Here is a 26249-nt window from a genome sequence, read left to right as displayed (position 1 = left end):
TGTCCACAGATATTTTTTTTGTTTTATTTCATAACGGAGGTTTCATCCTGCCCTTGGATGAGGTTTGATGAAAAGGCCGCCTGGCCGATTCGCATGTCCGCCAACTATAAGTTTGGACGGGCCACAAAAAATCGGAGACAATTACGCCATTAATGGGCTTAATTGCCCTCCTAATTGTCAGCGGGTGCGCTTCTGAATTTTGCCCGCGTCCGCCGAGCAAAATATCACATGAGTGCATGGTGACATCGGGCGGCTTCCATGACGTTGTCTCACACAATTTTACGCTTGCCTGTGGGATGTTTATTCATTCATTCATTCATGGGATGTGGGGGTCACTGGCTAGGTCAGCATTTATTGTCCATCCCTAATTGCCCTTGTTCAGAGGGAATTTAAGAGTCAACCACATTGCTGTGTGTCTGGAGTCACATGTAGGCCTGACCAGATAATGACAACAAATAAGCACATTAGTGAACCAGATGGGTTTTTACAACAATCAGCAATGGTTTCATAGTCATCATTAGACATTTAATTCCAGGTTTTTATTGAATTCAAATTTCACCTTCTGCCATGCTGGGATTTAAACCCGGGTCCCCAGAGCATTACCCTGGGTCTCTGGAACACTAATCCAATGAGAATACCACTATGCTAAGCATGTTTCAGGGTAAAGTCAGTGACCAAATTTGAAGCCATGTTACAGGATATTAATAGCTTATAAAGTTTGATCAGTTCCTTGTGGAACCTTGTAATCTGTTTATCAGATATGTAAATATTCTCTGACTTTTTGTTTTTTTTGTAACCTTTGGGATTATCAGAAGTACATAAACTGATTGGCAGGGATTGTACAAATGCAGAAGAGATATGTATTACATTGGTGTAATCAAACAAGGGGAATAAGTGCTACCAGCAACCACATGAGCATTTCCGAAATCTGAATCCCATTCTGCCGTGCCTTTAAAATTTAATCCTGCACCCTTTTTAGTTTTTAAATACATGGGGCTTACCACAAGATGCATTTATTTATATTTTCATTACTTTTTTCCTTCCCTTCATCTCCTGAAACCACTGAATTCTTTCTGAAGTATTGTTCCAGGGGCAGTGACTGTCGGTAGCTCTCCCATTGTTCATGTGTGGGGCCTTGATTGTGTTTAGGCTGCTTGTCAATATGAAGCATTGCACTGAAGATTGATGCAGTCCTCAGCCAACTTCTCACATTTTCACAAGGGGTCCTTGGATAGCAATTAGCAACAGGAACCCTTCCACTGGGGTGAAGAGGTTGGTTATCCTGCCCTGACCACCTCCTTAATTCAGCACGTGCAGGCCAAGGATCAATAGGGCCTTCCTTGTCTATGTGGCTGAGCAACTCACTGGAAGAATTCACTGTAATATTTTAATCAGATATTTTCCCATAATATTGGGAAGCTAACCTGTACCTAGGAAATGACTGAAGAGGGAGTGAGAGATGCCAAAAGCTGAGTGTCACAACGGCAGAACAGATCACATAACATTAGAGTGTGGGGGCCAAACCATCGAAGATTTATTTTAACTAGGTCAAATTTTCAAAGCCAAATTGAAATGACATGTACCTGTAGGTATAGGGCCCTTTTTGCTCAAGCACAGGTTTAGCTCCAAGATTCATAATTTCTGATGGATTTTTCACATTAAAGAGCCAGAACTGCCTGTAGACAGGGCTTGCTGTTTGTATCCAGTTTTCATATGCAAGGGTGCCGTCTGCAATAACGTCTTCCTATAATAGTGTTTGAAAAGAAAACCGTTTTTAGATAACTTAAAAGACCACAATAACCAGAAATAGGGCCTCACTAGTTCCAAAATATTAAACTACTTCATTATTACAGAAAATCAATAATCTGACTTCTCCAAGTTGTGTCATTGACTTACTTGAAACTTCTTCCACACCAATCACTCATACTCCTCACCCCATTGGAAAGGCCGAGGTCAGGCAGTTTATAGACAGTGAATGGGTATCTGGGCTAACGTTGATGTAGCTGGTTAGGCGGGAGTAAGCTGTAAATTGTGGCATCTGTAAGCTGCACTGTTGGTGGGTTTGGCAAAAGAAAGGACCCTAAGGCTTCTTTCATCACAGCAGTGTTGTGACCAACTTTCACCTGCCTTCTACAAAATGCACCTGCATTGGGAGCATCAGAGGTGAGAGTGACAGGAACACCAGGCGGTTATACCGCTTATTCCCCTGATATCAGATTGATATGCAAGGTCTGTCTCATCACTACCCCCATGCCCAGCGAAGTCAAGGATTACTTCTCAAATGGCGTCAAGGACTCATAGGGTCTGGGACCTCCTCCATTGCTTGTTTGTTCCTTTCTGTACTTGCTATCTTCTCCTGTAAGCAGCTAAATATGCTTGAGATTGGCTTACAAAGATATTGCTCAGCTGGTTGAGTTAGACTTGTGGATTATTTTTCTCCCAAGTTTTGTATATGAATTCACACTGGTTATGAACTGCTCTCTGAAAGACAGCAGTGAGAGACCCAGTTTTAATCTAGGTTCAAACCCAGGTGCCAAAGATGTGAGCCCAGTGCACAATCCAGTGAGCATCAGATGATTTAATGAGTGAAAAAGCAGAACAGGAATCTGTCAGCTTACTCATACCATTAATATCAGCATTATAGTGTAGCAGGAACATAAGTATAAAGAAAATGTTCAGCACATACCAATTAAGATCTTTAAAGATGAAGTAACAACATTCATATGTAAAGTTAGAATATACCTTATTTATAAAATCCTGGATTATTTTATCTCCAATTGGGATCAGGATGCCTCCAAGTATCAACATCACCGCACCAACAACAACTCCAGTGCGGAGAAGACATATCTTGTTACAGCACATTATTCCCAATCAGCCTAAGAACAGGCAACAGTCAACAATCAATGCAACAAGACAATTTAAAAGCCGGGAGCCAGTTAAAAGTCCAACTTTTCGTCAAATGATGAAAGAACATTTGAGGTCAAATCAGAACAGCAAAGCACTGATATCGTGGGGTTTGATTGCTGTCGAGATCTACCACCCAAGAACCACTTTCACAAAACATACAAAGTTCAGGCAGCAAAGTTCACTTGATAAGAAACATGTTGGCAATACGAGTGGAAACACGTTTAACAGTTTACAACCATAGAACCATTGAAAAGTTACAGTTGCAGAAAGAGGCCCATCGTCTCTGCACCGGCCAAAAAGAGAAATAAGAAACTAGCCGCTCATTTTAATCCCACTTTCCAACATCTGGTCTGTAACCTTGCAGGTTACAGCACTTCAGAGGCAGATCCAGGTACCTTTTAAATGAGTTGAACATTTCAGCCTCAACCACCAACTTAGGCAGTGAATTCCAGACGCCCACGACCCTCTGGGTGAAAAAGTTTTTCCTCATGTCTTCTCTAATCCTTCTACCAATCACCTTAAAGCATGCTCCCTGGTATTTGACCTCTCAGCTAGGGGAAACAAGTCTTTCCTGTCTACCCTATCTAGGGTCCACATAATTTTGTACACCTCAGTTAGGTCTGTTCTAATGAAAACAACCCTAGCCTATCCAATCTCCCCTCATGGCTGCAATTTTCAAGCCCTAGCAACATTCTTATAAATCTCCTCTGCATTCTCTCCATATGGGTGCCTTTGCTCTGCTATTTTATAAATACAATTAGTGATTATTTTCCTAAAGGAGTTAGCCCATTTAGAATAACTAAGACAAATGTTGCATTAAATAGAGGGCAAAGTAATGTGCCATGAGGAAGTTAGAAGTTCGTGGAACTGGTGCAGATTATCAAGCAACAATGTGCTCCAAACATGATCTACCATTTTGGGAAAAATTTCTGTGCAGAATTGCTCCCACACAAAATGTTTCATGAAGGATCACAGACACAGCTACAAGCAGCAATTAGGAAAGCATATGGCATGTCACCCTTAAGGGCAGGGAAGTCCTGCTGGAATTGTACAGGCTTTGATGAGACCACACCTGGAGTACTGTTTATAATTTTGATCACCATACCAAAGTGAAGATCTAATTCCCTTATAGGTAATGCAGCAAAGGTTCACTAGATTGACCCTTAGAATGAGAGGATTTGTCCTGTGAGGAGAGTTTTAATGGAATACTTATACTCTAAGAATGGGAGATGATTCTGAGAGCTCTTGACAGGGTAGATACCCAGAGGCTGTTTCCCCTGGCTGCAGTATCTAGAACTAAGGGACTTGGTAACAGAACAAGGAGTTGGCCATTTAGGACTGAGGTGAAGAGAAATTTCTTCACTCAGAGGGTTGTGAATCTATGGAATTGCCTACCCCACGGAGCTGTGGATACTCAGCCTTGGGAGTATATTCAAGGCTGATAGGTTTTTGAAATCTAAGGGGATATAGGGATCTGGAGGTTGGGAGGAAAAGTGGAGTTGAAGTTGAAGATCATCCATGATCTTACTGAAAGGCAGATTAGGTTCAAGGGGTCATATGGCTCACTCCTGCTCCAATTCTTATATAAATGGCTGAAGGCAAAATTTCCTGGTTTCTTGCCCCTGAAATGATTGAGTCCATATAAGATGCATGAGAAGCATGTAATGGCCTTTGAGAACTTGTGATCGTGAAGGTGTATTGCATTATATCTACCATCAGCCTCATTTCTTTCTGCATTACTTCTGTCACCTTTAAATTAGTATTTCCCAGTACTGACCCCGCCAAGGTTGGAAGATGCCCCTGGCTAGATTCTGCATATTCCTTCCATGGCTTCTGATTCCAATATTTTGAAACTACTTTTCCCAAATCATCTTGAGGACCTGATATTGTTTGGCCTCCTCTGTTGCACCTTTGCTCTCACCTATTGACATCACCAAACAATACAAGCAGATAAATAATGTGATGATGTTGAAAGTTTGCACAACAATAACTTATATTTATATAGCGCCTTTAACAAAATAAAATGCCCCAAGGTGCTTCACGTGAGCATCATAAAACAAAGTATGACACCAAGCCACAGAAGGAGATATTAGGTCAGATGACAAAAAGCTTGGTCAAAGGTGGATTAAGAAGTGTCTTAAAAGAGGAAAGCGAGGTAGAAAGTTTAAAAGAGTGCGAGAGGAGAGTTTAAAAGAATGATCCTCTGGTCTGTGGCTCCCGAGCAGACCAGCCAAGTTCTAAAAAATCAAAATGTGACATCACAGGACAACAGGTAAGTAATTGGTTAGTGAGTATTTTTTTTCCTTCCCCTTTCCCCTTACCTTCAAAGCTCAGGTAATTTATTAGTAATTAAAAGGTTTTATTAGTTGTAGTAAGGTTTCCTAATAGCAGTAAAGCTTACTAGTTGTAGTAGGGTTCATTAATTATAACTTAATACAGAAAAATAACTTAATTAGCACATAATGAATTTGGCAGGGCAGGTGATGTGTTCCGACTGCAGAATGTGGGAGCTCCGGAACACCAGTTTGCTTACGGACAAACACATCTGCAGCAAGTGTCTGCAGCTTAAGGAGCTTCGGCTCAGAGTCATTGAACTGGAGGCCAAGCTGCAGACACTGCGACGCATCAGGGATGGGGAAAGTTACCTGGACACTTTGTTCCAGAAGGTGGTCGCACCCTTTAGGATAGGTCTTCTGATTTGGTCAGCAACAGGAGGGTGTGGCTGCGAGTGAGGCAGGTATGGGACCCAGAAGGTAGAACTGGGGGAGCCTCACCCTTTGCAACTGGCCAACAGGTTTGAGGTGCTTGCAACCTGTACGGATGAAAGTGGGAGCTGCAGGGTGCCTGACCATGGCAGTGTGCTACAGGAAGCCATTCAAGTGAACAAAGAACAAGAACAAAGAAAAGTACAGCACAGGAACAGGCCCTTCGGCCCTCTAAGGCTGCGCTGATCATATTGCTCGTCAACTAAAACATTTTGCACTTCCGGGGTCCATTTCCTTCTATTCCCATCCTATTCATGTATTTGTCAAGCTGCCTCTTAAACACCACTATCGTGCCTGCTTCCACCACCTCCTCTGGCAGCGAGTTCCAGACACTCACTACCCTCTGCGTAAAAAACTTGCCCCGCACATCTCCTCTATAGTTTTCTCCTCTCACCTTAAATCTATGTCCCCTAGTAATTGACTCTTCCACCCTGGGAAAAAGCTTCTGACTATCTACTCTGTCCATGCCACTCATAATTTTGTAAACTTCTATCAAGTCGCCCCTCAATCTCTGTCGTTCTAGTGAGAACAATCCGAGTTTGTCCAACCTCTCCTCATAGCTAATAACCTCCAGACCAGGCAGCATCCTGGTAAACCTCCTCTGCACTCTCTCCAACGCCTCAATATCCTTCTGGTAATGTGGCGACCAGAATTGCACGCAATATTCCAAGTGTGGCCTAACCAAGGTTCTATACAGTGGGAGGAGTAAATAGGAATGCAGTGGTAGTAGGAGACAGTATAGTCAGGGAGATAGACACAGTTCTTTTCTGTCTAGTGCAAGACATTGGCGGTTGTGTTGCCTGTCCAATGCCATGGTTTGGGACATCTGTTCAGGGCTGGAGAAGAACTTGCAGTGGAAGGGGAAGGATCCAGTTGCTATGGCCCATGTTGGTACCAATGATATAGATAGGACTAGGAATGAATTCTGCTTATGAAATATGAGCAGCTAGGAGCTAAATTAAAAAGCAGAACCTCAAAGGTAATAATATCCAGATTATTAACTGAGCCACGAGCAAATTGGTGTAATGTAAATAAGATTAGAGAGACGAATGCATGGCTCAGAGATTGGTGTGGGAGAAATGGGCTTCTATTCACTGGCGCCAGTACTGGGGAAAGTGGAAGCTCCACTGTTGGGATGGGCTTCACCTGAACTGTGCTGGGACTTCTGTTCTGGCGAAGCTATAACTAGGGTGGTAGATAGGGCTTTAAACTAAATAGTGGATGGGAAGGGATCATGTGAGAAAAAATGTAGCAAATTATAGGGTAACAACAAGGTATTAAAGCAGGGTAACAATTTGGGTAATGATAAACAGAGTGTGGCAGGAAGGTACAAAGCACACAAATGTAAGAAGGCACCAGCAGATAAGGCCAGAGATCGCAAAAATGGTAAAAAGACAGAGTTAAAGCTCTGTATCTGAACGGGCACAGCATTCAGAACAAGAAGTATGAATTGTTAGCACAGATAGCCATTACAGAGACATGGTCACAGGGTGACCAAGGCTGGGACCTGAATATTGAAGGGCATTTGACATTTCAAAAAGATAGGAAGCCAGGAAAAGGTGGTGGGGTAGCTCTGTTAATTAAGGATGCCATTAGTACAGCAGCAAGAGATGACCTTAGCTCAAAAGAGCAACATGTAGAATTAGTTTGAGTAGAGATAAGAAATAGTAAAGGTACTTGTAGGTCACTTGTAGGAGTCGTTTATAGTAAGGGCAAGGTATACAGGAAGACAAGGTACATAGGAAGAAATAAATGGGGCACGTAAGAAATAAGCATGGGTGACTTTAATCTACATGTTGATTGGGCGAATCAGATTGGCAAAGGTAGCCTGGCACATGGGTTCATAGAGTGTATTGGGGTAAATTTCTTAAAGTAGTACATTCTAGAGCCAACAAGGAAGCAGTTATTCTAGACCTAGTAATGAGTAACGAGGCTGGGTTAATCAATAACCTCATGGTAAAGAAGCCTTTAGGTGACAGTGATCATAACATGATCAAATTTCATGTTCTGTTTAAAGGGGAGAAGTGTGGGTCTAAGACTAGTGTTTTAAACCCGGATAAAGGTAATTATAAGGCTATGAAAGCAGAGCTAGCTAAAGTGAACTGGAAAACTAAGTTAAAAGGTAAGACAGTAGAGATACAGTGGCAGACTTTTAAGGAGATATTTAATAGCTCTCTGAAAAGATTTATCCAAGTATGAAAGAAAGGCTCTTTGAGAAGGATGCATCATCCATGGTTAAATAAGAGATTGTGTCAAATTGAAAGAAACACTGTACAAATCTGCAAAGATTAGTGGTAGGGGTCAGAAGATTGGTCAGGTTTTAAGAACCAGCAAAGAATGACAAAAAAAAATAAAGAGGAAGAAAGTAGAGTATGAGAGAAAGCTAGCTAGAAATATAAAAACACATAGTAAGCATTTCTACAAGTATTTAAATAGGAAAAGAGTAACTAGAGCTAGAGTTGATCCTCTAGAGAGTGAGTCTCAGGAATTGATCATGGAAAACAAGGAAATGGCAGAGGCATTGAACAAGTATTTTGTGTGTCTTCACTGTAGAAGACCTAAATAAACTTCCCAAAGATACTTGAAAATCAAGAGATGAGAGGGAGGGAGGAACTTAAAACAATCACCATCACAAGGGAAAAGGTGCCAGGAAAACTATTAGACCTAAAGGCTGACAAGTCCCCAGGACCAGATGACTTGCATCCTAGGGTCTTAAAAGAAGTGGCTGCAGAGATAGTAGGTGCGTTTGATATAATCTTCCAAAATTCCTCAGATTCTGGAAGAGTCCCTGTGGATTGGAAAATAGCTAATGTAACACCTTTATTCAAGACAGGAGGGAGACAGAAAGTAGGGAACTACAGGCCAGTTAGCCTAACATCCATTGCTAGAATCCATTATTAAGGAGAATATAGCAGGATACTTAGATAATCATAATATAAGTCAGCGTGAACATGGCTTTGTGAAAGGGAAATCATGTTTAACTAATTCACTTGGAGTTTTTTGAGGAAGTAACAAGCAAGGTGGATGAAGGGGAACCTATAGATGTAGTGTATTTGGATTTCCAAAAGGCATTTGATAAGGTGCCACATAAAAAGTTAAGTACAAAGATAAGAAAACATGGAGTAGCATGGATAAAGGATGGGTTAGCTAACAGGAAGTAGATAGTAAGGGTAAATGGGTCTTTATCAGGTTTGGCAAGCTGTAACTAGAGGAGCTGGGGCCACAACTATTTACAATCTATATCAATGACTTGGATGAAAGGGCCAAGTGTATGGTAGCTAAATTTGCCAATGGCACCAAGATAGATAGGAAAGTAAGTTGTCAAAAAGCTAAAAGCTACTGCGGATGCTGGAAATCCAAAACAAAAACAACTTGCATTTCCCCTAACTTAGTCTACTGTATTTGTTGCTCCCAATGCGGTCTCCTCTACATTGGAGAGACCAAACGCAAACTGGGCGACCGCTTTGCAGAACACCTGCGGTCTGTCCGCAAGAAAGACCCAAACCTCCCTGTCGCTTGCCATTTTAACACTCCACCCTGTTCTCTTGCCCACATGTCTGTCCTTGGCTTGCTGCATTGTTCCAGTGAAGCCCAACGCAAACTGGAGGAACAGCACCTCATTTTCCGACTAGGCACTTTACAGCCTTCCGGGCTGAATATTGAATTCAACAACTTTAGATCTTAAACTCCCCCTCCCCCCATCCCCACCCCGTTTCTCCCCCCTCCCTTTTTTTTTCAATAATTTATATAGATTCTTCTTTTCCCACCTATTTCCATTATTTTTAAATCTAAAACTAAAACTTTGTTAGTCTTTCCACCCCACCCCCACTAGAGCTGTACCTTGAGTATCCTGTCTTCCATTCTTAATTAGCACTTTTCTTAGACAATATCACCACCTTCAACACCTCTTTGATCCTTTTGTCTGTGACATCTTTTGATTATCTGCTCCTATCACTGCTTGCTTATCTCCACAATCACCACACCCTCAACTTCTCTCTCCCCCCGCCCCCCCCACCTTAGACCAGCTTATATTTCACCTTTCTCCTAACTATACTCAGTTCTGCCGAAGGGTCATGAAGACTCGAAACGTTAACTGTATTCCTCTCCGCAGATGCTGTCAGACCTGCTGAGTTTTTCCAAGTAAGTTGTCAAGGTGGGATAGAGAGTCTACAAAGGGATATAGATAGGTTAAGTGAGTGGGCAAAAATTTGGCAAATACAGTATAATGTGAGAAAATGGGGACTTGTCCACTTTGGCAGGGAGATGGAGAGAGAATGCGGAACTGCAGAGGGATCTGGCTATCTTGGTTCATGAATCACAAAATGTTACTATGCAGATACAGCAAGATTAGGAAGGCAAACAGAATGTTGGTGTTTATTGCAAGGGGAATGGAATAAAAAAGTAAGGAAGTTTTACTGCAGCTGTACAGAGCCTTGGTGAGATCACATCTGGAGTACTGTTTACAGTTTTGGTCTCCTTATTTGAAAAAGGATATAATTTTTAGAAACAGTTCAGAGAAGGTTCACTCGACTCATTCCTGGGATGAAGGGCTTATCTTATAAAGAAAGGTTGAACAGGTTGGACCTAAACCCATTTGAGTTTAGAAGAATGAGAGATGATCTTATTGAAACATATAAGATCTCGATGGGACTTAATAGGGTGGATACAGGGAGAATGTTTCCACTTGTAGGGGAGACTAGACCCTGTGAACACTAAGAGGTCTCCCTCTTAAGTCAGAGATGGGGAGAATTTTTTTTCTCTCAAAGGATCTTAGTATGTGGAATTCTCTTCCCCAGAATGCAGGGGAGGCTGGGTCATTGAAATTATTCAAGGCAGAGTTAGACAGATTTTTGATAGACAAGGAAGTCAAGGGTTAGAGGGTGGGGGGCGGTGGCGGGGGGTGAGAGGAGTTGGTGCGGTTGGGGGAGCAGACAGGAAAGTGGAGTTGAGACTACAACGGATCAGCCATGACCTTATTGAATGGTGGAGCAGGCTCCAAGGGCTGAATGGCCTACTCCTGCTCCTAAGTCCTATGATCCTATGTAGAGAGGTGTAGGGAGGGTATGCTAAAGGCTTGTGGCCAAGGCAACTGAAGGCATGGCCACCAATGTTGAAGCAGTTATAATTGGAAATGCACAAGAGGCCAGAATTAGAGGAGCGCAGATATCTTGGTGTGTGGAGGGGTTGGAGGAGATTACAGAGATAGGTAGGGGCAAGGCCATGGAAGGACAGCACAAACATTGACATCCAAGTACCTGTGTCGCATCCCAAATGTCAAATGAGTCAATGAATATATATTGTGCACCGAGATTTGGTTGCAAGATTACTTTGCAGCCTCAACTTTAAAGACTTAAGTGCGACTCACATTTCTGGGTCCTTAAAACCTTACTCTAGCTTATTCTGGCACTTGTTTCTTAAGATTATTACTCTCATAAATCACTCCCAATTCTCCATTTCAAGTGTAAGTAATATGCCTGGGAAACACTTAATTTATGATTCCATAAATTCTTACTCTGGTTACAAAAGCAGTAGATTACAGCAATATTACCAGATCTTAGATATTAGATCCATATGATATTCTTTCACCATTAAGCTCCCCATCACCATTGGGCAACACAACATCAAGGACGTGAACCACTCCCCTATGCAGGAAGCAACATCTCCAGGGAGGGCGACGTAGAGATCGCCATTATAGAGAACATCCACACAAGAATCAACAAAACAGCATCAGTCTTCCAGCAGCTCCAAATGGTCTAGGTATCCAACATCATCAAAATGCCCATGAAGCTGCAACTCTACATGTCCATAGTAGTACCAACTGCAATCTATGCCTGTGAGATATGGCGGAGAACAGCAAAGGTGTCCCTTAAATTGGACTTCTTTCACCAGCGTTGTCTACACAAGATGCTGTGCATCACATGGAGAGACAGCATCACTAACGACGAAGTGCTACAGAGAACCGATTAGAAGTGCCTGCGGGACATCATGAGAGACGACTGAGGCTGACAGGACACGTATTTCGCCTCCCAGACGAATGCCCCGCCAGAGTGGCAGTGGAACAGACAACACCAAATGGAAAAAGATACAGCTGGATAAAGAAGACCTGGTGAAATACGTTTAAGGAGGACCTTCAAGAGCAGGACACCAGCTGGGCTGAGCAAAATAAATTGTGAGAACCGGAGATGGTGGCAGAGTCTCATTCTCCTACACAGGATCAGAGGAACTAAGTCTAAGTAAAAAGTAATTCATTGAGTAGACACCATAAGAAAATATCCCCATTGTAAGAACGACGCAGATCAACTAAATTGGAATAATTCAAGCAATAGAGTTTGTGCCTTGTCCCAAGACAAGTAACAACTGATGCTGTGCAAGAACCTCACTTCTCAATCATCCTGGGTATTCCTATTTCACTGTGTCCAAAATACAGTTTTACAATCTTGATATTATTAAGAGACTTTGATCTCAATTTATTCTGTTAGCACAAACATTAAGTGGAATTTTTTTAAGCTTACATTAAAAGGAGTTGCATTAATACACTTGCTGCATATAACAGGGTTTCTGATCTTTGAACAAGTTTTAATTTAATGTTTAACAGGAAGGGCTGGATTCCTGATCTTTCCATTAGGATATGGCCCAGAGTGAAACTGTTTGAACTTCAGGCTGTGCCTCCCTTTCTAATCAATTCCTTCAGTCCGATCTTCTCCATTGCCAAACAACTTCACAAATAAGTTGAAAGCAAAATACTGCGGATGCTGGAAATCTAGAACAAAAACAAAATTACCTGGAAAAACTCAGCAGGTCTGACTGCATCTGCGGAGAGAGATACAGTTCATATTCCGAGTCTGAATGACTCTTCATCAGAACTAAGGAAAAAGAGAAAGGAGGTGAAATATAAGCTGGTTTAAGGGGGGGTGGGACAGATAGAGCTGGATAGAGGTCCAGTGATAGGTGGAGATAGCCAAAAAATATCATAGACAAAAGGACAAAGAGGTGTTGATGGTGGTGATATTAGCTATGGAATGTGTTAGTGGGGACATTAAGGGTGGAAAGCAGGATGAGCAAGGGACAGATAGCCCTGGTGGGGGTGGAGAGGGGGGGAATCGAAATAGGCTAAAAGGTAGAGATAAAACAATGGATGGAAATACATTTAAAAATAGATGGGAAAAGAAAAATATATAAATTATTGGAAAAAGGGGGATGAGGAAGGAGGAGAGAGTTCATGATCTAAAGTCGTTGAACTCAATATGCAGTCCGGAAGGCTGTGAAGTCGGAAGATGAGGTGTTGTTCCTCCAGTTTGCATTGAGCTTCACTGAAACATTGTAGCAGGCCACGGACGGACATGTGGGCATGAGAACAGGGTGGTGTGTTGAAATGGCAAGCGACAGGGAGGTCTGGGTCATGCTTGCGGACAGACCGAAGGTGTTCCGCAAAGCGGTAACCCAGCCTGCGTTTGGTCTCTCCAATATAGAGGAAACCGCATTGGGAGCAGCGAATGCAGTAGACTAAATTGAGGGACTTGCAAGTGAAATGCTGCTTCACTTGAAAGGAGTGTTTGGGCACGTGGACGGTGAGGAGGGGAAATAAAGGGGCAGGTGTTGCAACTTCTGCGGTTGCATGGGAAGGTGGGAGGGGGTTGAGGTGTAGGGGGTGATGGAGGAGTGGACCAGGGTGTCCCGGTGGGAATGATCCCTGCGGAATGCCGCCAGGGGGCAGAAGGGAAGATGTGTTTGGTGGTGGCATCATGCTGGAGTTGGCAGAAATGGCGGAGGATGATCCTTTGAATGTGGAGGCTGGTGGGGTGATAAGTGAGGACAAGAGGGACCCTATCATGGTTCCGGGAGGGAGGTGTGAGGGCGGGTGCGCGGGAGATGGGCCGGACACGATTGAGGGCCCTGTCAACCACCGTGGGTGGAAAACCTCGGTTAAGGATGAAGGAAGACATGTCTGGGGAACTGTTTTTGAAAGTGGCATCATCAGAATAGATGCGGCAGAGGCGAAGGAAGGGAATGGAAATGATGGAGGGGTGGAAATTGGAAGCAAAATTAATACATTTTTCCATCCTCCGCCATTTCCACCAAGTCCAGCATGATGCCACCACCAAACACATCTTCCCTTCACCCCACCCCCGGCGGCATTCCGCAGGGATCATTCCCTCCAGGACACCTGGTCCACTCCTCCATCACCACCTACACCTCAACCCCCTCCCACGGCACCTTCCCATGCAACCGCAGAAGGTGCAACACCTGCCCCTTTACTTCCCCCCTCCTCACCGTCCAAGGGCCCAAACACTCCTTTCAAGTGAAGCAGCATTTCGCTTGCACTTCCCTCAATTTAGTCTACTGCATTCACTGCTCCCAATATGGTTTCCTCTACACTGGAGAGACCAAACGCAGACTGGGTGACCGCTTTACGGAACACCTTCGGTCTGTCCGCAAGCTTGACCCAGACCTCCCTGTCGCTTGCCATTTCAACACACCACCCTGCTCTCATGCCCACATGTCCGTCCTTGGCCTGCTGCATTGTTCCAGTGAAGCTCAACGCAAATTGGAGGAACAGCACCTCATCTTCCGACTAGGCACTTTACAGCCTTCCGGACTGAATATTGAGTTCAACAATTTTAGATCATGAACTCTCTCCTCCTTCCCCACCCCCTTTCCGATCCCCCTTCTTTCCAATAATTTATATAGATTTTTCTTTTCCCACCTATTTCCATTATTTTTAAATGTATTTCCATCCATTGTTTTATCTTTGCCTTTTAGCCTATTTCGATCCCTTCCCCCCACCCCACCCCCACTAGGGCTATCTGTACCTTTATTAGCACATTCCTTCGATAATATCACCACCTTCAACACCTCTTTGTCCTTTTGTCTATGACAGCTCTATTTGTCCCACCCCCCTTAAACCAGCTTATATTTCACCTCTTTTCTATTTTTACTTATTTCTGTTGAAGAGTCATATGGACTGGAAACATTAACTGTGTTCCTCTCCGCAGATGCTGTCAGACCTGCTGAGTTTTTCCAGGTATTTTTGTTTTTTTTCCACAAACAAGTTTACTTCGTCCGCGTTTGGGACATTTTTCAACGAGGGACATTTCCGCCCCGCAGGGGGGGGACGGACGCTCTTTAACGAGGGACATATCCGCCCCGCAGGGCGGGACGGACGCTCTTTAACGAGGGACATTTCCGCCCCGCAGGATGGAGCGGAAGTTGGCGGAATGGCGAGCGCGGCAGAGGCTGGAAAAGCCGCAAAGCGACGCCGGGTTTCGGGGAAGCGGCGGGGTGGTCGGCGCCCTGTGGGAGCGGCTGTGGCCCCGGGGGGATGAGGCAGAGTCCCGCGAGCGGCCTCGAGACACAGCCGAGAGCGGAGTGAGTGAGTGAGAGAGAGAGTGGGGCCGCGGAGGCCTGGGACCGTCCTTCTCCCTCTGGACTCTGCTCAGAGCCCGAGCTCGGCCAGTCCATCCCCGCCCGCGGCCCAGAGCCGGGTCCCCTCTGCACCGTGCGCGCCTCCGGCCCCTCAGCCTGAAGACCGTCCACCCCTTTACAGTCAGTAAATAGACCGAGAGAGCAGGAGGGGAGGCTCCCAAATTCTCCCGAATGTTCTAATTCAACATCTAAAAACACCATTGAAAATTGTACACATTAAATGTTAAAGCTTATACAGCATGTGCATTTTTTTTTGTCCCTGTTGCTGTAATTTTTATCTCATTTTCTTATCGTTTACCATTGTAAATTGTTCGACAATATTTCCCATTCCATTTTGTTATGTCACTTTCACTAAAGTGTTTGCAGGATCTGGCCACTAGATAGCTCTGAAGAGGGTTTAAGACCCTCTCAAATCTGCTGTCACTTTGTGTGTTCCCGTTTGTGTACTAACTATTAATCCAGAGATTACCACCCCTTGCAGTCCTGTTCTTTAATATTTTTACTAGTTTAGAAAATTCTGCCATAGACCTCAATGATTTCCCTATCTTTGACATTGGTTCCAAAATGGTCCCTGACTTCTGGCTCTTCCCCTCTCAGGATCACAGTGCAGAAGAGCCCCTTCGGCCCATCGAGTCTGCACTGACACGTGAGAAACACTTGACCTATCTACCTAATCCCATTTACCAGCACTTGGTCCATAGTCTTGAATGTTATGACATGCTAAGTGCTCATCCAGGTACTTTTTAAAGGATGTGAGGCAACCCACCTCCACCACCCTCCCAGGCAGTGCATTCCTGACCGTCACCACCCTTTGGGTAAAAAAGTTTTTCCTCACATCCCCCCCCCCCCCCCCCCCCAAACCTTCCCTTCACCTTGAACTTATGCCCCCTTGTGACTGACCCTTCAACTAAGGGGAACAGCTGCTCCCTATCCACCCTGTCCATGCCCCTCATAATCTTGTACACCTCGATCAGGTCGCCCCTCAGTCTTCTCTGCTTCAACGAAAACAACTCAAGTCTATCCAACCTCTCTTTATAACTTAAATGTTTCATCCCAGACAACATCCTGGTGAATCTCCTCTGCACCTCCCCCCCAGTGCAATCACATCCTTCCTATAATGTGCCACGCCAAGGTCCCTTTGATCCTCAGAACCTCGTAGTGCCGTGCCGTTCATTGAATATTTCTTTGTCAAATTACTCCTTCCAAAGTGTATCACCTCACACCTTTCAGGGTTAAATTCCATCTGCCACTCATCTGCCCATTTGACCATCCCGTCTATATCTTCCTGTAGCCCAAGACACTCAACCTCACTGTTAACCACCCGGCCAATCTTTGTGTCACCTGCAAATTTACTAATCCTACCCCCCACATAGTCATCTATGTCATTTATATAAATGACAAATAATAGGGGACCGAGCACAGATCCCTGTGGTATGCCACTGCACACTGGCTTCCAGTCACTAAAGCATCCTTCTGTCATCACCCTCTGCCTCCTACAACTAAGCCAATTTTGAATCCACCTTATCAAATTACCCTGTATCCCATGTGCATTTGCCTTCTTTATAAGTCTCCCATGTGGGACCTTGTCAAAGGCTTTGCTGAAATCCATATAAACTACATCAACTGCACTACCCTCATCTACACACCTGGTCACCACCTCAAAAAATTCAATCAAATTTGTTAGGCATGACCTCCCTCTGACAAAGCCATGCTGACTATCCCTGATCAAACCATGCCTCTCCAAATGGAGATAGATACTCTCCTTCAGAACTTTCTCCAATAGTTTCCCTACCACTGATGTGAGACTCACTGGCCTGCGGTTCCCTGGCTTATCTCTACAACCCTCCTTAAACAGCGGAACCACATTAGCTGTTCTCCAGTACTCTGGCGCCTCCCCCGTGGCCAGAGAGGAATTAAAAATTTGGGTCAGTGCCCCTGCGATCTCCTCCCTTGCCTCCCTCAGCAGTCTGGGACACAAATCATCCAGACCTGGAGATTTGTCCACTTTTAAGCCGGCCAACACCTCCGATACCTTGTCATTCCCTATATCAATTTGCTTAAGAACCTCGCAGCCTCTCTCCCCGAGTTCAATACCTTCATCCTGATTCTCTTGGGCGAAGACGGATGTGAAGTATTCATTTGTCAAAGAATAAATCAGCAACTGCAGGTTACTTCATGAAAAAGTACAATTTATTTAGCGCTAAACAATGCAATGGCCATTGGGAGCAGGTCATAATAAATCTGCTCAACGATAAAGCGTTCAACAAGCAATATTTATACAGTGGCTCCAGCATATTCACACAGTGATCCTATTAACTTGAGTGATCTTATTAACTTGCCCTTCTTTATTCTCTTATAATTATATCTATGTTAGCTAATTGATTTTGTTTACCCATACAGTTTCTTGATTGTCCCTTATCTCTTCTAACAATGTACTGTTCATTCCATGAGACAACACCTGATCCTTTTTCAAATACAAAAATACCTGGAAAAACTCAGCAGGTCTGGCAGCATCTGTGGAGAGGAACACAGTTAACGTTTCGAGTCCGCATGACTCTTCAACAGAACTAAGGAAAAATAGAAAAGGGGTGAAATATAAGCTGGTTTGCGGGGGGACAAGAAGAGCTGGATAGAGGGCCAGTGATAGGTGAAGATTGCCAAAAAATGTCATAGACAAAAGGACAAAGAGGTGTTGACGGTGGTGATATTAGCTATGGAATGTGCTAATAGGTGACATTAAGGGTAGAAAGCAGGACGAGCAAGGTACAGTAGCCCTAGTGGGGTGGGGTGGGGTGGGGGGAAGGGATCGAAATAGGCTAAAAGGTAGAGATAAAACAATGGATGGAAATACGTTATGCCTGTCTCTTTATGGGGTATGTGGAACATACCTTGTTCCAGTCCTACTCCAGCCCCCTCCCACAACTCTTTCTCTGGTACATCGATGATTGCTTCGGTGCTGCTTCATGCTCTCGTCTGGACCTGGAAAAATTTATTAATTTTTCTTCCAATTTCCACCCCTCCATCATTTTCACAAGGTCCATCTCTGACACTTCCCTTCCCTTCCTTGACCTCTCTGTCTCAATTTCTTGTGATAGACTATCCACCAATATCCATTACAAGCCTACCGACTCCCACAGCTACCTCGACTACAGCTCCTCACACCCCGCTTCTGACTCCATCCCATTCTCTCAGTTCCTTCACCTCCGTTGCATCTGTTCTGATGATGCCACTTTCAAAAACAGTTCCTCTGACATGTCTTCATTCTTCCTTAACCGAGGTTTTCCACCCACGGTGGTTGACAGGGCCCTCAGCCGTGTCCAGCCCATCTCCCGCGCATCCACCCTCACACCTTCCTCTCCCTCCCAGAACCATGATAGGGTCCCCCTTGTCCTCACTTATCACCCCACCAGCCTCCGCATTCAAAGGATCATCCTCCGCCATTTCTGACAACTCCAGCATGATGTCATCACCAAACACATCTTCCCTTCACCCCCCCGGCGGCATTCCGCAGGGATCATTCCCTCTGGGACACCATGGTCCACTCCTCCATCACCCCCTACACCTCAACCCCCTCCCACGGCACCTTCCCATGCAACTGCAGAAGGTGCAACACCTGCCCCTTTACTTCCCCCCTCCTCACCGTCCAAGGGTCCAAACACTCCTTTCAAGTGAAGCAGCATTTCACTTGCACTTCCCTCAATTTAGTCTACTGCATTCGCTGCTCCCAATGCGGTTTCCTCTACATTGGAGAGACCAAACGCAGACTGGGTGACCGCTTTGCAGAACACCTTCGGTCTGTCCACAAGCATCACCCAGACCTCCCTGTCGCTTACCATTTCAACACACCACCCTGCTCTCATGCCCACATGTCCGTCCTTGGCCTGCTGCAATGTTCCAGTGAAGCTCAACGCAAACTGGAGGAACAGCACCTCATCTTCCGACTAGGCACTTTACAGCCTTCCGGACTGAATATTGAGTTCAACAATTTTAGATCATGAATTCTCTCCTCCTTCCCCACCCCCTTTCCGATCCCCCTTTTTTCCAATAATTTATATAGATTTTTCTTTTCCCACCTATTTCCATTATTTTTAAATGTATTTCCATCCATTGTTTTATCTCTACCTTTTAGCCTATTTCGATCCCTTCCCCCCACCCCACCCCCACCAGGGCTATCTGTACCTTGCTCGTCCTGCTTTCTACCCTTAATGTCACCTATTAGCACATTCCTTAGATAATATCACCACCTTCAACACCTCTTTGTACTTTTGCCTATGACATCTTTTGGCTATCTCCACCTATCACTGCCCCTCTATCCAGCTCTACTTGTCCCACCCCCCTTAAACCAGCTTATATTTCACCTCTTTTCTATTTTTCCTTAGTTCTGTTGAAGAGTCATACGGACTCGAAACGTTAACTGTGTTCCTCTCCGCAGATGCTGTCAGACCTGCTGAGTTTTTCCAGGTATTTTTATTTTTGTTTTGGATTTCCAGCATCCGCAGTTTTTTGCTTTTATCTCTCTATTTCCTATTCTGAAATATTTTCTTTCTCACATTCAACACTCTAGCGATGTCCTCTGGCTCCACCCATCGATTGCCCCCTTGGTCCCTTATGTGCCCTACTCTTTCCCCTTGCAGAATGCCCTGTAATCCTGGTACCGGCTAGGCAGCACAGCTTGTGAGGCTGATGTCTGCGATTACAGCAATGCCTGCCAATTGCCCTGACTATCAAATCTCTAAAGCAGCTGCACTTCTACAATTTCTTGTGCCCTGCCCCTCTCCTGTGCAATGAGGCTCCCACAGTGCTGTGGATTTGCATTCCCCCTGCCAAGCTGTTGCATACCCAGGGTATTCCTGCACTGTCTAACTGCTCTTAGCTTCCCTGGTGATTGCCACTGCCTCGTCCCCTGAGCATTTGGGAGCTGCGGGGTGACCACCTCCTGAAACATGCTACCCACAAAGATCTTAGCTTCCTGAATATATGTCCTCAACTCTGAAACTTTGAGCTCGAGCAGTTGGCATTTCCTGCATATGCAGTTTTCCAGGATGCATCATATTCTGGAGTTCCTACATGGCATATGACAGGCCCCATCTGCCCTGCCACGTTTAGCTACAAAAACACTGCAAATAAAAACATACACTAATAGCACTGTGGGTGTACTCACTGGGTGTACATCACTATGGGTGTACCTACTGAGTGTACAGCACTGTGGGTGTACCTACTGGGTGTACAGCACTGTGGGTGTACCTACTGGGTGTACAGCACTGTGGGTGTACCTACTGGGTGTACAGCACTGTGGGTGTACCTACTGGGTGTACAGCACCATGGGTGTACCTACTGGGTGTACAGCACTGTGGGTGTACCTACTGGATGTACAGCACTGTGGGTGTACCTACTGGATGTACAGCACTGTGGGTGTACCTACACTACATGGACTACGGGTTCAAAAAGGCAACTCACCACCACCTTCTCAAGGGCAACTAGGGATGGGCAGTAAATGCTGGCCCAGCCAGCGAAGCCCACATCCCATAAATGAATACAAACAAAACCACCACAAAAAATAAACATTGAACTACTGATAAATCCTGAGCTGAAAATTATCACCACTAATCCTCCTGGTATTGTGACGTGTCTTTTTGATTTTCCTCACTCTTTCAGACTTTACTCCCCTCTCACGCTACTGCTGTATACTGTTGTTACTGGGGGAATTCCCAAACCTTTTCCTGGGTTTCTTCCACGTTGCTGCTCTGTAGCCACTGGGTGGTAGTGGGGAGGATTCCTGCAATTTTAAGAAGGGTGTGCAATTTAAGTTGGAAGTATTGAGTGACTGGGAACCAATGTAGGTCAAGAGAAGGGAGGACGGCTGAGCAGGATTAGTTTAAGATGGGATACAGGAAATAAAGTTTATAATGAGCTGGATGCTTACAGTGAGTGCTGGATGGAAGACTGGTCAGAGAGCATTCAAATAGTCAAATCTGGCAGTGATCCCAACTATTGAGCAATATTCACAATGCACAGATAGCTGCTGGAACAATGCTTTTTCAGTGCCACAAACTGAACTCTACTCCATTAGGTGTTCAATGCCTTTGCAGTTTGCACTTTCTGCTGATAGAGTTATCTACTTATTGCTACCTCATTACAGTCACATCACATGCATGGACCACATTAATCTTGCATTTTGATATTTTAAATTGTAAAATAATGTATTTTGTTTTTAAACTTTCCCACGCATTTCACAAAAAGCTAGATCTCTGTTTCACCCAACATGGAACTTGTGTCATAATTTAGCAGAATAGTTTTTCGCAGTTCACGTGTAATCATGGGGCTTAAGCTTTTACAGACACATCTGAAGACAGCTGTAACAAGCATAGCTATCGGATCCATTTGATTCTGATAGATGCTGCGATCTGCCAGAGAGTTGGAAAAGATTCAATCTTGTGTGAAGCTGGACACGGCAGAGAGGTTTTTTTTCTGACAAAGTGTTTTGTTTCAACATTAGATTTAATTGGATGGATTGTATAATGAGAACTCTTCTCGATGTGTGTTGTGAGCCATGAAAATGCCTTTTGAGTTTCGACAGTTTAAAAAAATTGCAAACTTAACAATAGCACTAGGTTTAAAAAAAATCCTAATGAGTTTATTACAAACTCTCAAACATCACGAACGGAATACTTTCCTATGTTTTCCCCCCTTTCTGCATGATACTGTAATTCATTTTGGGTTCCGTCTCAGAATTATTCAATTAGCACTTTTCTCGGAAATAAAAATCATATTTCACAGGGTGGATTCAGTCGCCTCCAGACCATGACATGAAAACAGACCTAGTCCTCCCTGATTAAACAAGATGATAAAAGAGTGCTTATCACGCATGAGTCAGCCATGAATAATTTACATCTAAACTAGACTCTTTAATATTCTATCAAGATTTATTCACTTGCTATTCTTCCCCTCTTAAAAGATCTCACTCTTTCTGTTTGTTCCTAAGACATGGGCAATGCTGACAAGGCTTTGTTTCTTGCCTGTCCCTAGGTGTTCTGAGAAACTAGTGATCAGGGGCCGATTGGAAACGCTGCAGTCCTTGCAGTGATTATGCCCCAGCAGTGGGATTGGGTAGACTGCGGGGCTTCGCAACCTTTCTGCTTCTGAAGCCACCTACTTGTGTTATAAAAAATTCCACTACCGCCTCTGTAGCACAACACAAGTATCTTGTCCAGCATTCTGCTTGCCGGGATGTTAAAAACACAATAGTCCCCTCCCCTCCCCTCCCCAAGATAGGTTATGCATGGGAACTTTGCTGATGGAAATTAGAAAAGAAACATCTGCATTGTGGCAAAGCTATAACATTATAAAATGATGAAACTAAGAGGCCTGTGAACCCCATGTGTTTGGAGTGAATTACTCAAGTTGGTTTAAATATGTGACTGAATGCTGCTAATGGTTAAACATCTAGTCACAGCATTTTGTCAGGATCTTTTCGGGGAGGAAGTGACTAGAGATGCAATCTAAAATCAGGCTGGGGTGCTTCATAGAACCTTACAGCAAAGAAACAGGTCATTCAGCCAAACGTGACAATGCCAGTTCTTTGAGTTATCCAATCAGGCCCAGTCCTGTACTCTTTCTCCATAGCCCTGCAAATTTTTACTTTTAAAATATTTATCCATCTCCCTTTTTCTCAATAGCAGTGAATCTGTTACCACCATCCTGATTCTGAGTTGATTTACCCATTTTCTTCAGAAACAGTAATGCTTGGTTTGATAAGTATATGGCATTCATTTTGGCTGTGATCTTGGTTGCTCTAACTATTGTTATCATTGTTGCTAATCTGTCCTACACTTGTGACATGTCAGTGAGATGAATGTAAAATCAGACATTTGAGATTTTCTGCACCAAGGAATTGGGTGATCAGCATCATTGGTTCTCAGTCCAATCACAGCTTAAAACCAGAATTCTTTTTCTTTCAGGCAAAGAAGGAAAATGGCCAGGCTTGGTTCCACGAGAGATCTCTGGCAGACCCTGTTGAATCTGATCGCACTATCTTCACAACTGTGACTATCCTAAAATTCCTGCTCTGGCTGGTCCTACTCGGTCTCTTCATTGAGCTGGAGTTTGGCCTGGCATATTTTATACTGTCGATGTTTTATTGGATTTACGTTGGGACCCGAGACCCATCCAAAAAGAAGCAAGGTGAAGTTAGTGCATACTCTGTGTTCAACCCTGGCTGTGAGGCTATTGAAGGGAGTCTGACAGCAGAACAGTTTGAGCGAGAACTTCAATATAGACCCATGGCTGGCAGATGACTGACCTGTGAAAAACTTTTGTTTTATTGTACGAAATATCCATTAGGGTTATATGTACCTGAAGTAACCAACAAAGCTCTCAGTGTAATACTGCACTCTCTTACACTACATAGGTCAATGGTTAGCAGTCGGCATCATCTACATTGCAGACTGTAAAATGAACTGTGGTGATATTTAAATACAATAAAAGGCAACAATTAAATTGGCATTCGTCATTTACAAAAGCAAGTTTGTTTAATGACTGAATGTATTTTACTGTAATTCTGACTACGGTCTCCAGATCAATCCTGGAATATTTAAATGCCATGTTAAATAATCTTCAGTGCCCTGCAACTTGGCTGAAAAAATCCAGTTGTCCTGCATTCCTTCCTCCAGTTTTGTTCTGTTTCAATACATAGATTGGGTTACAAAACAGGAATAAATCTGTGTTCACATGAGCTTATAAATCATGAGTAAAACTCGGGAAATTTATTGTCAATACATAGAAAATTGAAGCAGGAGTAGGCCATTTGGTCCTTCGAGCCTGCTCTGCCATTCAGTATAATCATGGCTGATCCTCTATCTCAACACCGTACTCCTGCACTCTCTCCATACCCCTTGACACCTTTAAGAGTCCTGAAATCTATCTATTTCCTTCTTAAATATATTGAGTGACTTGGCCTCCACAGCCTTATGTGGTAGAGAATTCCACAGGTCCACCACCCTCTGAGTGAAGAAGTTTCTTCTCATCTCAGTCCTAAATGGTCTATCCCATATCCTGAGACTGTGCCCCCTGTTCTAGATCCCCTTGTTCTAGGTCCCCCAGCCAGAGGAAACACCATCCCTGCATCCAGTCTGTCCATCCCTGTCAGAATTTTATATGTTTATATGAGATCTCCTCTCATTCTTCTAAACTCCAGTGAATACAGGCCTAGTTGACCCAATCTCTCCTCATACGACAATCCTGCCATCCCAGGAATCAGTCTGGTGTACCTTTGCTGCACTCCCTCTATGCAAATATATCCTTTCTTAGTTAAGGAGACCAAAACTGCATACAATACTCCAGGCGTGGTCTCACCATGGCCCTGTACAGCTGCAGTAAGATATCCTTGCTTCTGTACTCAAGTCCCCTTGCAATGATGGCCACGTTTGCCTTAACTGCTTGCTGCACCTGCATGTTTGCTTTCAGTGATTGGTGTACAAGGACACCAAGGTCCCTTTGTACATCAACATTTCCCAATCTATCACCATTTAAATAATACTCTTGCCATTCTATTTTTCCCACCAAAGTGGACAATGTCACACTTATCCATGTTGTACTGCATGTGCCCACTCAACCTGTCTAAATCGCCTTGAAGCCTCATAACACCCTTCTCATCGTTCACATTCCCACTAAGTTTCATGTCATCAGCAAACTTGGAAATATTACATTTGGTTCCCTCATCCACATCATTGATATATATTGTGAATAGCTGTGGCCCAAGCACTGATCCCTGCAATACCCCACTAGTCTCTGCCTGCCCAAAAAAAAACCCATTTTTTCCTACTGTCTGTTTCCTGTCTGCTAACCAATTCTCAATACTGAGCCCTGCGAACTGCATTTCCACCTACAATGCTCTTTACAATAAGTATAGACAGTAAAGGACATTTCTAACATTTTTCAGTGCTAGAAGTTGACTGCAGTGAAAGTAGTTTTATGCCAGTCAGTTGACAAGCTACCACTTCTTTCGGTTAATTCAAGCTGCAGTGATATGTCATGCAGCTGGCACTTCAATGATGCCATTATATTTCAAAGCAGCACCTTCTAATGTTCACCTAAACGTTATGTGTAGTGTTATCCACACACATTAGTTTCTCATAACATGACAAATTGTTTTTTTTGATTGCTACAGGATTGTATCGAGATCTTAAAATGACCACCAGGAGAATTAGGTAGTTAATGTGAACCAGACTGTTATTACCCCATAGCCCTCTTCCAGTCTACATTCCAATTTCTTATGTTTCAGGTTTGTTTTCAGACTACAAATGTCAAATGTGCCAGTGTGTAGATGTAATGCTGATCCTTCATCCTCCAGCAAGAGGAAAATAAAGGAATTTGCATTCTGTAGCACTTTGAAGTGTGGCAGTCAGTCTGCATGCAGCAAAGTTCAACAGACAACAATTAAGTGCCCAAATCAACTGCTTTTTTATTATTGGCTGAGTGATTTATTGTTGGCCTAGACACTGGGAGAATTCTGCTCCATTTTGAAAAATGCCAAGAGATCTTTTACATTCACAGCAACAACTTGCATTCATATAGCACCTGTTTCTTGACTTAGCTGTCGTCTTGAGACCTTTTCCTGTCCCCACTCCCTGGTTTTGGAACTTTAGGCTTTTCTTTTGGGAGCTGCTCGCTGCAGCTCTCTTCCTGCCTGCTCTAGCAGTTTCTGTGGAATGGTCCTACCAACTGAACTCAAACTGCTTTCTGTTTCTCTCTGTCTTTGTGGACCCCCTGTTGCTAGGCAACTGCACAGTATTCCCTACTTTGTTTTAACTTCCGTAAACCATTTCCAGGGTCTTAAAACTCCATTAAAATGCAGGTATACAAACAAACCCACAGACTTGCAGGCAACATTCCCTCAGAGAAAAATCTAAATGAAACCAGACCCTTTTAACCCACAAATAAAACATATAAATTAAACTTAAGCTTAAAGCCAGAACTTAAACTTAAAGCTATAGCTTATTCCTAATACATAAACAAATACACATATAACTTAATTAAATTATCTTTACTTCCTAACAATATTTTTGATAAGTTTTTTTATGATGCTCAACATTATACCTTAAAGAGTGTTCTAAGTATCCTGTACCCAAGTTTGTCGAACAATCTCTTCCAGAAATA

General features: G+C 43.7%; 2 protein-coding genes across 2 annotated transcripts in view; one reads left to right on the top strand and one right to left on the bottom strand.

The window, feature by feature from the left end:
* cd36 (CD36 molecule (CD36 blood group)) overlaps positions 1–2870 on the bottom strand; it is a 28843-nt gene extending 25973 nt beyond the window's left edge. Inside the window, exons 1-2 of the mRNA XM_078554256.1 lie at positions 2743–2870; positions 1584–1744 (exon numbers count right to left, since the gene is read on the bottom strand). Coding sequence (XP_078410382.1) covers positions 1584–1744; positions 2743–2862 — 281 coding nt within the window. The 5' untranslated portion in view covers positions 2863–2870. The remainder of the gene's footprint in view (positions 1–1583; positions 1745–2742) is intronic.
* An 11982-nt stretch (positions 2871–14852) lies between these two features.
* saysd1 (SAYSVFN motif domain containing 1) lies at positions 14853–23591 on the top strand. Its single transcript, XM_078553303.1, has 2 exons — positions 14853–15038; positions 23054–23591. The coding sequence occupies exons 1-2, from the start codon at positions 14868–14870 to the stop codon at positions 23387–23389; spliced, it is 507 nt and encodes a 168-aa protein (XP_078409429.1). The 5' UTR covers positions 14853–14867; the 3' UTR covers positions 23390–23591.
* Positions 23592–26249: the final 2658 nt, after the last annotated feature.

Source organism: Cetorhinus maximus, chromosome 12 (assembly GCF_964194155.1).
Source record: "Cetorhinus maximus chromosome 12, sCetMax3.hap1.1, whole genome shotgun sequence".
NCBI lineage: Eukaryota > Metazoa > Chordata > Chondrichthyes > Lamniformes > Cetorhinidae > Cetorhinus > Cetorhinus maximus.
The sequence above is the reverse complement of the archived record's forward strand: the minus strand, read 5'-3'. Positions and strand labels throughout refer to the sequence as shown.

Excerpts from the sequence above, each read along its gene's own strand:
- saysd1 (XM_078553303.1), top strand. The coding sequence starts at position 14,868 with ATGGAGCGGAAGTTGGCGGAATGGCGAGCGCGGCAGAGGCTGGAAAAG. Across the intron at positions 15,039-23,053 it reads GAGACACAGCCGAGAGCGGA|GCAAAGAAGGAAAATGGCCA; the intron begins GTGAGTGAGTGA and ends TTTTTCTTTCAG.